Source organism: Medicago truncatula, chromosome 1, assembly GCF_003473485.1.
Source record: "Medicago truncatula cultivar Jemalong A17 chromosome 1, MtrunA17r5.0-ANR, whole genome shotgun sequence".
Lineage (NCBI taxonomy): Eukaryota > Viridiplantae > Streptophyta > Magnoliopsida > Fabales > Fabaceae > Medicago > Medicago truncatula.
In genome coordinates this window covers 44,233,862-44,246,807 of record NC_053042.1, presented here as the reverse complement: position 1 = coordinate 44,246,807, position 12,946 = coordinate 44,233,862, and the positions used below count along the sequence as shown (strand labels likewise).

General features: G+C 31.5%; 2 protein-coding genes and 1 long non-coding RNA gene across 4 annotated transcripts; all 3 read left to right on the top strand.

Moving 5' to 3' along the window:
- Positions 1 to 2,608: 2,608 nt before the first annotated feature.
- On the top strand, positions 2,609 to 3,499 carry LOC11422350 (uncharacterized). Its single transcript, XM_003591600.3, has 2 exons — positions 2,609 to 2,852; positions 3,318 to 3,499. The coding sequence occupies exons 1-2, from the start codon at positions 2,609 to 2,611 to the stop codon at positions 3,497 to 3,499; spliced, it is 426 nt and encodes a 141-aa protein (XP_003591648.2).
- Positions 3,500 to 4,739: 1,240 nt separating this feature from the next.
- LOC11416260 (stellacyanin) lies at positions 4,740 to 5,935 on the top strand. Of its 2 annotated transcripts, none has more exons than XM_024784235.2 (2): positions 4,740 to 4,970; positions 5,363 to 5,935. In XM_024784235.2, the coding sequence occupies exons 1-2, from the start codon at positions 4,826 to 4,828 to the stop codon at positions 5,743 to 5,745; spliced, it is 528 nt and encodes a 175-aa protein (XP_024640003.1). In that variant the 5' UTR covers positions 4,740 to 4,825; the 3' UTR covers positions 5,746 to 5,935. The 2 variants fall into 2 exon arrangements, with proteins under 2 accessions (XP_024640003.1, XP_003591647.1); XM_003591599.4 differs by having other exon boundaries at positions 4,755 to 4,982.
- Positions 5,936 to 10,707: 4,772 nt separating this feature from the next.
- LOC11408470 (uncharacterized) lies at positions 10,708 to 12,472 on the top strand. Its single transcript, XR_005643845.1, has 2 exons — positions 10,708 to 10,792; positions 11,608 to 12,472. It is a non-coding gene; the product is annotated as an uncharacterized lncRNA (long non-coding RNA).
- Positions 12,473 to 12,946: the final 474 nt, after the last annotated feature.

Here is a 12,946-nt window from a genome sequence, read left to right as displayed (position 1 = left end):
CTCTAGCTTCTAAAAACTTGTGATTTTGGCCGTTCAACAAAAAAAAATTGCACCCTAATTTAAAGTTAAGGGGCCAAACTTGCTGAGAAAAAGTCACATGTCTCAAAAGATGGGACCAAAATTGTTATTTTTTTGAAGATAAGGGGCCAAAATTGTTATTTCTTAAAGAAAATGGACAAAAATTGCAGCACCTTGTAAAATTAGGAGGCAAAATTGTTTATTTTATTTTATTTTGTTAGTAGATCAAAATCACAACTTTTGAATTGTTAAGGGGTCAAAAGTGTATTTAAACCAAAAACATATGATATTGAGAACTGGGCTAAGACCCAACAAGTTGAGCAACGACACCCGCATACATACTTCTACCTTCTTTTATTTTTTCACCATATGCATACATTCATTTTTTTAACAAGCTAAACTAGTCCACCTAAATTAACACCAAGAAGAATTGACTTGTAACCTTGAAGAGGAGCACACTTCAAGGCCACAAGCCAATATTACCAGACATACATTCAATCTTAAAACACATTCATTCATTCAAATAATTCAAATCATGTATTCAAATCATTCATGTCATTCATTTACATCATCCAACAAAAGAAATAAATTTAAACCAAAATCATTCAATTATTTACGACCAAAGGTCCAAAAACAAGTAACCATAAAACTAACGCCTCCTCAATTGCTACCTATTCTTTCTGGATTTGATACATAGCGGCCGAGAACACATCTCATCATGCATCCTCCTCATGAGATCACAAAAGTATTCGACTTAGTCACCATCACACAACCCTTCATACATCATGTCAAAGAGGGTTCGTATGATACCTATTGTGTTAGGAAGATCTCTGAAATGACCTTCCTAAATAATGACCTCCTCATTAGCCGCCCTATGGGATGGTGCATGAACCCCATCCATAGATGGGATTAACAGTGAATGAGAAACACACGACCCTCAACAACAGTAAGAAACCCCGTAATCAGCTCCACATTGTACTCTTGTGAGATATGATCCTCGTGCCTCATCATCTTCCCTATGATGGGGAGGTGTAGAAGACATGTCACATCATCAAGTGTGATGATCATCTCCATAACATGCTGATGTAAGTTACTCGTCTCCTCGTGCTACCTCTCTGAAAATGCAGTAATAATCGCATTACTAACGGCAGAAAACCCATTATTAAGTAGTGGGAAAAAATCGGATCCATAAATTGGAGTCCTGAACCAGTCGAAACGGTCTGGTGGGAATGTAAGTGTGGCAATCTTTCTCCCATGTCCAATGTCCTTAATTTACCACACGCTCGTGACTGAAAACACAAAAACAAAACAAAAAATGAACTTGTTTAAAATATATTAACCAAAATAAACATTTGAATGATAAAGTAATATAATTATACCTACATCAACGTCATTCCAAATCTTGCAGATGACACATTAACAAATGACGACAACAGTGACAGAACAGAAGGGCCCTCCATGAAAAGCATCAGAAAGGGGTGTCGTTGTGCCATGCTGCTAAGTCTGCTCATGCTCCTCAACCTGGCAGTACTCATTCTGAGAATGGTCATGGTAGTGCTCCTTAGCAGCATCTCCTTAATAACTACATAATACTGGTCTTGAGAAGGGTCCAAAACATGGGACGCACTGTTTGTGAAGTCCCTTCCAAACCACCCCTACGATTACGTCCCCTCTTAGACATAGGGTTTGCGCATGCCTCTCCCTGCATGTACTAGAGGTTATCGTTGAGTTTGCGCCTATGTTGGTTGTTAGACATATATGCACAACAAAAATCAATGGAAAACTAATTCAGGCATTTATATATTGGTATAGATTACTATTAGAAAGAGTTCAAATAATAATTAAAATAGTTTAAATAAATAGTAAAAACGTAAAGAAAAAATCCATCCAAACTGATGTATGCCTCTATATATTGGTATAGATTACTATTAGAAAGAGTTCAAATAACGATAGGAAAAAAAATGATCATCAAATTTGTGGTCTTTAAAACACTTAGTAGTAATAGAGTTAGAGATGAATTTTCTCCTTTTTCATCTCTAATAGATGATTTTAACTCTATGGAATCACCTCAAACACAACTAAAATTGTAAAAGCTTATTTTTATTTTTTGACGAATCAATAGTAAAAAAGTTCTATCTTTTATATATTTGGCAACTTTAATTTTAAGTATATAAAACTGCATTGAAAATTTTGAGGTTTCTATTTCTTAGACTTGGTCACCCCTAAAATAAATATTTGGCTCCTCTCCTGAGATGGAGTATCATTTAAAGAAGTATATACTCTTTTTTTTTGTAATTATATTACCATTGACAATTTCACATTATTTTTGTATAAAGTCGCAAGAAATGTTGATAATTGAATTGGTAAGAGGATGTTGAGTGGAAATTGGAGAGCAAAGATTGCCGAACTCAAAGAAATAGGCCTCATTTTCGTGAAGACTTTTTTCTATTCTAAATAAATAAATAAAAAATTATAAAGAATGCAAAATAATTTTTATGCTCATGCTCTAATTACTTTTTTCTCTTCCAAATTAACATAATATAGATTTTATTTATAGTACAAAGGTTATAAATTAAGAAACCAAACAATGATGTATAGGTCTGCAAGCTGGAACAAATTTTCTGATGATTACTTCAAACATGCCACAAGTAGTAGTTCTTCATCATCAATATCTCCAGGGCAAAGATCATCTAATGATTTGCCTACATATGACCCCATTGTAGAGTTGGCTAAGAAGGAGAAAGCACGTGTTAAATTCTCTGAGAATGCAGTGCATGTCATCCCTTTTGTTTTGCTTCTTTGTGCCATCATTCTTTGGATCTTTTCAAATCCAGGTGAATTATATATAATATGAATTTTCTTCATTTTTCAAAAGAAATAAATATATAGAGTTTTATCATTATGGTTTTCTAAGTATAAATATATAAAATCACACATTTTAAAAATTGGTGACACTTATTGATTATTTATTCATTTGAAAATATAGTAATTGAATCCTTCATTTCTAAATTTCTCTTGAAAAATGAAGATGATCTCTACTCCAATAAGATGATATATACTTCAATAACAAAAAATATGTTTGGTGACACTTATGTTAGATCTAAGATCCGTAGGTGTGTTGGCGTTTACGAGTTTTCCTCAACACATAGCTAGGTTTATAATCATAACAAAAAACATGGATGCCCTAAATTATATATTTTTTATTATAGTTTATTTGGTTTTTTAAAAGAAATCAAAACAACGTGTATTTTGATTTAATTAGTTTGATTAATTTCTTTATTTGTTTTTGGAAAAAATAGAAGTGGGAATGCTAGGAGATCCTATTGGAGCAAGAATTGAAGGATTAAGTCTTGATGGAGAAATGGAAAGCGATAGCGACGGTACACAAGCTGGTGTCTTACCTATTATGGGCTTAGAAGAAATATCCACAAAAGAACTTGGAGCTGAAAAATATTTGATAAATCTAAAGAACTTTAAGTGAATCATGTTTAAATTTATAAAGTTTGATATATGTGTCTCTTAAGCTCAAGTATTTGCAAATTATAACTGGGGAAGGTGGATATGGGTAGGTTAGCTTTAATATGTTGTAAGATACTAAAGCTAAAAGAAGTTATAATATTCTTAAATGTTTTTCTAAGCTTTGATCAAAGAAAGCTTCACTGTTTTTTTTTTTTTTTTGGTACTTCTAACCATATTTTATATAGGTGAGATAATTATCAGGAATTAGTGTTTGTGAAATTTTAGAAAATTGTTTTGGTATATATGTTGTCTACGCACTTTTTTTTTTTTTTTTTTACCAATATACACGTAGACATATGAAAAATGAAAAGTACTATACATTATCTATATTATTGAATGAAATATATCAAATCAAATAATAAAAATACAAGTGTTTCGTGTAACCAGTTGGTGGGAATAAATGGCAAGAATGATGTGTTGTGCGGAGTTCAACAAAATTTTGAGATTTCTCATGTTTGGTATAATCAAAACTTTGATATTTATCTAGAATAACTAAATACAATAAATTTTCACTTTCGTGACTACAGAAGTAACTAACACATTAATTTAATCAGTCAATCTTGCTACATGAGGAAAAAAAACCATAACCAGTTTGCCAAGCTTTGTGGAAAACAATATTATATGCACATCTAGAATGAACTTGATTAAAAGTCAAACCTAAAGGCTAATTGGCAGTTCAATACCGTTTAACCACTGCCCAGCTAACATAACCCCTTCTTATTCCACCAACTTTATCAAATGCACACCCTAATATATTATCGGGAAGTTTAACGAAAATCTCTAGAGCACTCTTTAAGCATTCAAAATGGTAAGATTTTATGAAAGTTTGTGTATTATTGTATTGAAAATTGAAGTTTTACTTTTTTTCAATGAGTAATTTTTTCATTATGAATACTTAAAGAGTATCCTAGGAGTACTTGTTACAAGACTCGCATATTATTACTACGTAGTATCAATTATACGATAATCTTTTCATTTTAAAAATAATTGATTAATTATATTATGCATAGATATTGTAATACTTTTTGCACTTGCATCAAATCAAATCAAACTATGGTGTCATTTTATAAAATTAGTTTTTAAAATATCTCTGTATATATATATATATCTACATGGAAAGAATTGTTAGTTCATTTAAATTTTTCATTCTATTCAATTTAATGTTTTTGGGAGTTAGACTTAGGTCATCCAATAAAGAGCAAACTTCAAGTATATAAGTTGGACACATGCATGATGCACCTAATTAATTTATAGTTCCCATAATCAGTTAGCTCATTTCTTTCACAGCATGGAAAAGTTGCTTCTTCTTTCTCTTCTGTTTTCTTTGGCAACTATCACATGTTCAGCAACTACCTACATTGTGGGAGATAACTCTGGCTGGGACATTAGCTCTAATCTAGAAACATGGGTTGCTGATAAGAATTTCAAGATAGGTGATGCTCTTCGTAAGTACTTTCATCTTTCATTCAATAATTAATTTTCTATAAGCTATTGAAATCATACATATATACTTACATGTTCTTCAAGTTCCAATTCACATAAATTGAATTATTTTTTATATATGAACCTTGCTATCTTTCTTCCATAACATATCAAAAATCAATCATTCTCTTTGTGACCATATGTGGATAAATTAAATCATATTATGTATCTATATGTGTATTTTCTTTTGAGAGGGGTTCAAATTTAATAGATAATGAAACTTGAAATGTCAAGTTGATTATAGTTTATAGCTTTTGATAACAAGATTTATGATAGAACAAATTGTATGCATTTACAGAACAACTTTTACAATTGTTTGGGAATGTTTTCGAATTTTTTTCAGTTTTTCAATATTCATCGACATACAGCGTCGATGAGGTTACGAAACAAAACTTTGACACATGCAACACAACAAAAGTGTTGGCAAATTACGGAAATGGAAACACGACGGTGCCATTGACAAGAGCCGGAGACAGGTATTTTGTATGTGGAAACAAACTGTATTGCCTTGGTGGGATGAAACTTCATGTTCATGTAGAAGATGACGGCAAATCCATTTCGCCAAATCTAGCACCGAAAGCAGTAGCTGGATCAGATCAAAGGACTGCTACACTTCCCGAGTCTCCTTCAACAAAGAGCACACAATTTTCAAAGGGAGTTGTAAATTTTGCACAGATAGTTTATATTACTCTTGTGGTAACTTTTTATGGGATACTACAGATTTGAGCATCGAAGAATGGTTACAGAAACTGTTATAAGTTCATGTTTTGAGTATGTATGAGTATATTATTTTGTGATGTTAATTAAGATTTTTTTTTACAGTTTTGCTTGGTTTGTAAAACTCATGAAACATACACTGTACATGATTTGTTGAACATGATTAAATGACAGGCTCATTCATATTGCTTATGCGTAACAACAATGCCATAGTTGTTCCTTCAAAAAAAAAAAATACAATGCCATAGTTGTCATGAGAATGATTTGCGTTGCCTTCGAGTTTGGGGTGATTTTACTTCTATTGGACACATTAAATTCAAAAATCACTAGACAATTTCCGATAGTGTTTACACATATTTTCAGTGGCGTTGGCAGGACTCTGGAACAAGGATTCAAACTTTAATTAATAATTATTATATATATATATATATATATATATATATATATATATATATATATATATGAATCGAAAATTATGTTCTACTAAAAAGAATTTATATCTACATGTTCTGAAATAGATTTTTGCTCTCTTAAAATAATTCTTCAAAATCTTCAACAAAAGTAACAAAGAAAATCGACCCTATTTTAAACTTTCTTACTATCTGAGTAAACTATCTATGCAAAAAAGCTTGGGGAAGCCGCACAATCTTGGTTGGCGATGCACTGTGTATATTTGCCACATTTGACAATGCACGCCAACACCGACGAGTCAGTGCTGAGTGTGAAAAACAAAAAAGAAAAAAGAAACATTTATGGCATTTATGTTAAAATATATTTTTATTTATGGCCTATGTTTAATTTTTTAGGCTATATAGACCGGAATTTCTTTTTCATGGGTATGAAGAAGTATACGAGTCTGACATTTGCAGCGGCAATGAATAACACATGACTCCAGCTCTCACATGCGTGCTTCGGTAAGTAATACTCCTTCCGTCCCAAAATATATGTCACTTTAGAAAAAATATTTGTCCTAAATTGTATGTCGCTTTACAATACCAATGAAAAATTAATGTTATTTTTCCTATTGTATCTTTAACTATTTATTACCCTCTCTTCTTTCAATTCCTTCATTTATCTTTCCCATATAATTTATTGAGGACAATTTTATAAAACAACTCATAATATCTCTTTCCCACACAATATTAATTACATTTCTTAATATGTGTGAAATGCTCAAAACGTCATACAATTTGGGATGGAGGGACTACTTGGCATTATTATGATTTGTTCGCTTTGAATTGTATGATTTGTCCCTCTTTTTTCTACACTAACGTTTAAAAATTATTAACTATTTTATTTTATGAAATTTTAATTTTTATTAAAACAAAAAATATAAATATTTGTTGCTTTTAAGTTATAACAAATTAAACTAATCATGATTATTTATTTTCAATAACACCAACAATATAGCAAAAAATATATAATCTAAAATCTTGTTTTTAATGATACCAACAACGATCTTTATTATAGAAAAAGTTGTTTAAATATATATTTAGGATAATGAAAAAGTAAATATATATTTAGTCATACATTTTTTATAGAAAGTAAAATTGAATGATCTGTTATAACTGCCTTCTCCTCCATCTAAATGAAAGGAATGTTAGATTAGAGAACCTCCAACAGTGATTTGGGTGTTGTTTAATCTTTGAATCAATTAATTTATCTGTCTTAACTGATTCAAACTAAACCATGAATTCCTTTATAGTGAACAACTGTTTGGGGATAATGACTACTATGTGCCATATATTGCATGTTGTATAACCAAAAATGTTTTGTTAAATACTGAATAAATTGGCTAAAGAAACTCTTGTAGAAACAGAATTGAGAATGCTGGAACTTTCAAGGGAAGGTTACTGAACAAGAGGATTAGAAGATCACTAATTTCTTTCTTGCTTTTTAAAGCAATTATCAATTTTCTGAATATAAATCTGCAACATTATTTACCACATTCATTATAACTAAGTTATTTCTCAGCAACGGCTCAAAGAAGCTTTTCATTATTCAGATTTCAAATATTTTTTTAAAATGTTGATCTTTTTGGGAAAAAAAAATACTTGAACAAACAGTCAAACACGGTAAAGATAATAAAAAATGTTTTTTTTAGTAAAATTATTGTGAACCACTAGATAGTGAAAAACCAAAAACAAATTAGTTTCTTCTTCCAAATCCTACAGTACCTATAGTTCATTGGGAAATTTCAAACTGTAAATTGAAGAAGACTTGAGCTATGTTTGGGACTGCGGTGTAAAGACTCGCATATGCGCGTTTTTCAAGATAGCAAATGCTAGCTTCTCGTTATCAAGTCAAAAGAACAAGGACAGATAATAAATATAAATATACTCATCTAATTTGTTACATTTTTTAAATGATAAAAAAAAAAAAAAGAGTCACATATATAAATTTATTTTTATCTATTTGTTACATGTGTTATTTGTATTTAAAATTGAGAGTATTTTTTAAAAGAAAAAATAATTTCAAAAAAGCTGAAATGGATAGTGTTTGAAATTATTTTTATCTATAAGTTAAAATGGATAGTGTTTCAAAAAAAAATATGCTTATTTGATTATTTTAGGTAGTGTTTGGACTGACTTAATTTTAACTTCTCTTCTTCTTTAAAGAAGAAGTTGGACCAAACACATTTCATTTTAAGCTCCTAATAAAAAGAAGTGACTCCTGACCAAAAAAAAAAGTGACTTAATATTAAAGAAGTAAAACGTAAAAGTTAGAAGTCAATAAATTGAACTTTAGATAAACTTATGCGCCTCCATTTTCCACCCGTGATTCGAATCCCACTAGCAACGTATTTTTCTTCTTCTTTTGTTATTTGTTTGACATTCAAAGCTTGTTTAGTTTTTTTTAGAAAACTCGTAAAACTTGTTTACAACTATTATTTTTTTCTTGACAGTTCCAATTCGTCAACTTCATTTTTGTAATGATAGACAATATAATTTTCAATTTTTTTTTTCTAATTGAAGAGTTGAGGTGTTTCAGATAAGAGAAAGAAGGAGCCAATTATGTTTTGCCGCTTAAAAAATGAATATTTATTTAATTAGTCTACTTTTGTTTAATTGCTTTTAAGACAGATACAATTTCCATTTTGTATTAGAAGTCTGTCTCTCTTAATTTTTGCATGATAAACATATATAACTATTGTTAAGATATATATTTGTCATAAGTTTAGTTTTAACAAGCAAATAGGTGGTCCTCAATTTCGTCAAGATCGCAACCACTCGAGCATGTGGAATAACTCCACGATGGATCAGTTTTTCCTTCGTTTGAAGACGATTTAAAAGAAGCCCCCACATCAGCAATGAGACCTTCAAAGGCGTCGTTTTGTTCAAAACAATGTCATAGTGTATCGACGTATTATTCGACACCACAAAAGAAAGAAAATGATGAGTTCCTCAGACCAAGTACCCTTTGCCTGGATCGCCATCACCCCCATCCTAATGTACACATCTCAATATATCATCGTCACAAACTAGTTCTCTGATAAGTCATACAATCGTCTAAACCTGCCACACATAACTCCTCCCTCTAACCACTAATCTGACCAAAATAACGTCTTGGTCCCATCTCCCACCACCCTCACCAAACTCGCTTCAAACCAGCATCCCACCTCCCAATCCTAAACATCTACGATTGGCGAAGATATTCTTCCATCATACTTGGAACTTGTTCTTCCTCCCTCGTTCACTCTACCCTACCCTCCTCCACCCCATACCTAGTTACTAACTCCAAAAACTCGATTGTTCAACTTGCAACCTCCAACACCAAATTAAACTATCTAATTCTTTAAACCCACAATCCCTCTTTCACCTTATCCAAAGAGATAATATCTATTTTCCTAGCATAAAAAAAAAAAAAAAATTATCATCCTTAAAAATAATCTTAATGATGTTGAATAATCAACAACTATGAAATCATAAGAAAATCATTTTAAAACTTCATTTCAACTATGATATATCATCATTTTTAAGTTCAAAAATCTAAAAATAAAATCAAAAAGAATGATTTTAAAATGCGGATAAATTTCACAAGTGAAAAATAAAAGAGTTTTTCTATTTACACCCCATGTTTTTTTGGTTACACCCAAATTTTCTTAAAAGTTTTTTATAATACCAAAATTGCCCTTTTATATAAATTTTCTTAAAACCCTAATTTTATTCATTGTCACTGAGTTTCACCCTCTTTCACCCCACAAGCGATCACGAGCAAACAATTTGATGTTCAATATCAATCTCCATGAAAATTAAAGAGTGAATCAAAATATTTTTCATCCATACTCAATTGGATATAAGTAATTGAATTTCTTCTTCTATTTGCAAGTTTCAATTTTTTTCCTTCAACTGCACTGATGCACTGTACGATTACGGTTTTAATTTACATTCGTAAGGTTAACTTAAATTCAGTTTAAGTAGGTTCATGTAAACTTAGTTTACATGAACCTACTTAAACTGAGTTTACATGAACCTACTTAAATTAAGTTTACATGAACCTACTTAAATTGAGTTTATATGAACCTACTTAAACTAAGTTTACATGAACCTACTTAAACTGAGTTTACATGAACCTACTTAAACTGAGTTTACAGAACAAGGAAAACACAATCGATTGAAGAACAACACTTGCTAACCTGATTTGCTTCGAATTTTCTTTGAAATCCTGAATGGACGTGAGAAAGTATGGTTTTGAAAATCTTCGCAGAACACAATCGATCGATTGGAGAATTATGGTTTTGGAAGAGGGGTTTTGGGATGTAACCAAGAAAGAAGGAATATGCTTTTTGAAAATCAAATTTTATGAAAGGGTAATATTGTCATTTTGGGGTGCAACCATGATTAACTAGGGTGCAAGTAGAAAAACTCAAAATAAAAGCAGTAATTAAATCATCGAAGAAAATAATAATAATAATAATAAAGAATGAAAAAAAAAAAAAAAAAAAAAAAACTCCAAAAGCGAAAAAAAATAAAATTGTTTTACACTACTTTGCATTGCAGAGACACCATTCGCGTCACCTTGCAGAACTCCTTCCATGGCTCCAACATTTGAGAAGGTGAGTAATAACTTATATACCCCATGACATTTCCTTGTCTATTCTCTTTAAACTTAAGCGATTTTCTTGTGTTCACAAATCATGGACTCTTTTATTCGAAAACCCTAATTTCATGAACATGTACCGCAACAATATCATTTCCAAATCTCATTCACTCTACGATGAAAATGACGCGTGTCTCCTTCTAAGCGCTTACGAATATCATTGCAATTTGTATTTTACTTTCTGATTCTGATGATAGCTGCTTTGAGATTAAAGAGAAATTGGATTTACCACCTCCATTTCATATTCAAAGTACTCTTATTCGTACTTTGTATTTATGACAATGATAAGCATTTAACTGTTGGATTATGGAATCCTGCTACGAAGGAGATTAAGGTCATTCATTCCCTCTTGTGTTGCTCATCTTTCACCTGAGGTTTTGGCCTTCCCTCATCTTCATGGATTTCGCTATGACTATGTTAGAGATGACTACAAAGTCATTCAACGTGTGAGTTATAGTTCACTTAAAAAAATTTGTTGGGATATTGATGCGCCGAATTATGTGAAAAACCTTCATCCGATTGGAGGAATAAACAATTAATTGTTTTTGCAGCCTATGTCTAAAGTTTTCATTCATGAGATTTATGAGTCTAGTTCTTAGGAAGTTAAACTTTATCAAGTTATATGTTTGCAAATTGGCTGGCAGTTTCCCAGTTTATATACATTATCAAATATATGACGAAGAAGCATTTGTCTTGCTCTACCGGTTTTATTTAAATATTCAACTTCTTTCTGTGAATGTTTTGTTTTAAAATTCATTATTGCCCGGTTAGGAATTGTGCTGACAGTCCATTTCTTGTAAGTGGTGAGACATCCTTGAACAAGGTGAATGAGGTAAAACTACCGAAGGATGTGAGCTATTGAAATGTATATTCTGTTTTAGTGTATTTTGTTTGTTCAGTTCTGGTTTGCTTCATGTGGGGTTCGATAGGCTCGAAAGGGCTATTAATGCTCGTTGTATCTGTTGCAGGGCTGTTGGTTCGTGAATCTATTTGTGTTGGCAATTGGTTCATACACCATACATAAAAGTAAATAAAAAGATCCTTAGGTTCTGCTTCAAAACCTAGTCGTCGTCGTGCCGGTTTCTGTTTTTCAGATATGGTATGTTTTGTGTGGGGGGTTCGTAAGGCTCGAAAGGGCTGTTGATGCTTGCTGTATTTTTTAGGGGCTTATGGTTCGTGATATTCTCCATGTTGGCGGTAGATTCATACACCATACTTAAAAAAAATGAGTTTGATTTTGTAAGGCTTGTTTCTGGTTCGATTTACGGTTCTATCAATGATTGCGACTTTGTACACATCAACTTTTTTTGCAAATTGGTCTTGGGCTCCGCGTTGGGCTTGCTGGTTTGTGCTTTGGTGTGTGTATATCCGCGACGCATTTTGGTTTATCACTGGATTTTCGTCCGGTTGTTTATCTTATACCACTTTTGTTAATCATCGATGTATTACCCTTTTTAGGGTTGATTTGTGGTTGCTGGGTTAGGTCTATGTCCCCCAGCTTTTGTACTATCTTTTTTTATCTATTATATTTCTTTGCTTAAAAAAAAAAAAAAAAAAAACAGTTACCTCTGTATTTGGTCTTTGATGTATGGTACTTTGTCGTTATGAATTGTAGGTTGTATATTTTAAAGATCTATATTGAATGCAATTTATGAGCTGAAGTCTGTTTTAAAATTTGTATAGGCAGATGTGCTATTTCTGTCTGATCATTGATGTGATAAGCGGTTAGAGGAAGATTTGTAGTGTAATCTTATTCTCTTTGTGAATATTATAAACACAATTTCTTGTTGGAGACTTATTCATTGATAGTGAATGACACAAGAGTATTTCTGATTGATGGCGAACTGCTGCTAAAAAGCCATTTTTCGGGTCTATAAGAAAAAAAAACAGGTACAACATAATCCCTGAACAATTCATTATGTTATATGATGATTGAGGAGATTGGTGTTAAAGGAGAAAGGTTTTTGTTATAAGATGGTAATTTACAAGAAAGGTGCTAAAGGAGAAAGGTGTTGAATTGATTGAGGAGATTGGTGCTAGCATGAACTAACTTGTTTTGATTTAGTACCTAGTTGATTGAGGATATTGGTGCCAAACTTAAAGGAATAAG

Coding starts and splice junctions, on each gene's coding strand:
- LOC11422350 (XM_003591600.3), top strand. CDS start 2,609: ATGTATAGGTCTGCAAGCTGGAACAAATTTTCTGATGATTACTTCAAA. Junction 2,853..3,317: donor TTGGATCTTTTCAAATCCAG/GTGAATTATATA, acceptor TGGAAAAAATAG/AAGTGGGAATGCTAGGAGAT.
- LOC11416260 (XM_003591599.4), top strand. CDS start 4,826: ATGGAAAAGTTGCTTCTTCTTTCTCTTCTGTTTTCTTTGGCAACTATC. Junction 4,983..5,362: donor CAAGATAGGTGATGCTCTTC/GTAAGTACTTTC, acceptor AATTTTTTTCAG/TTTTTCAATATTCATCGACA.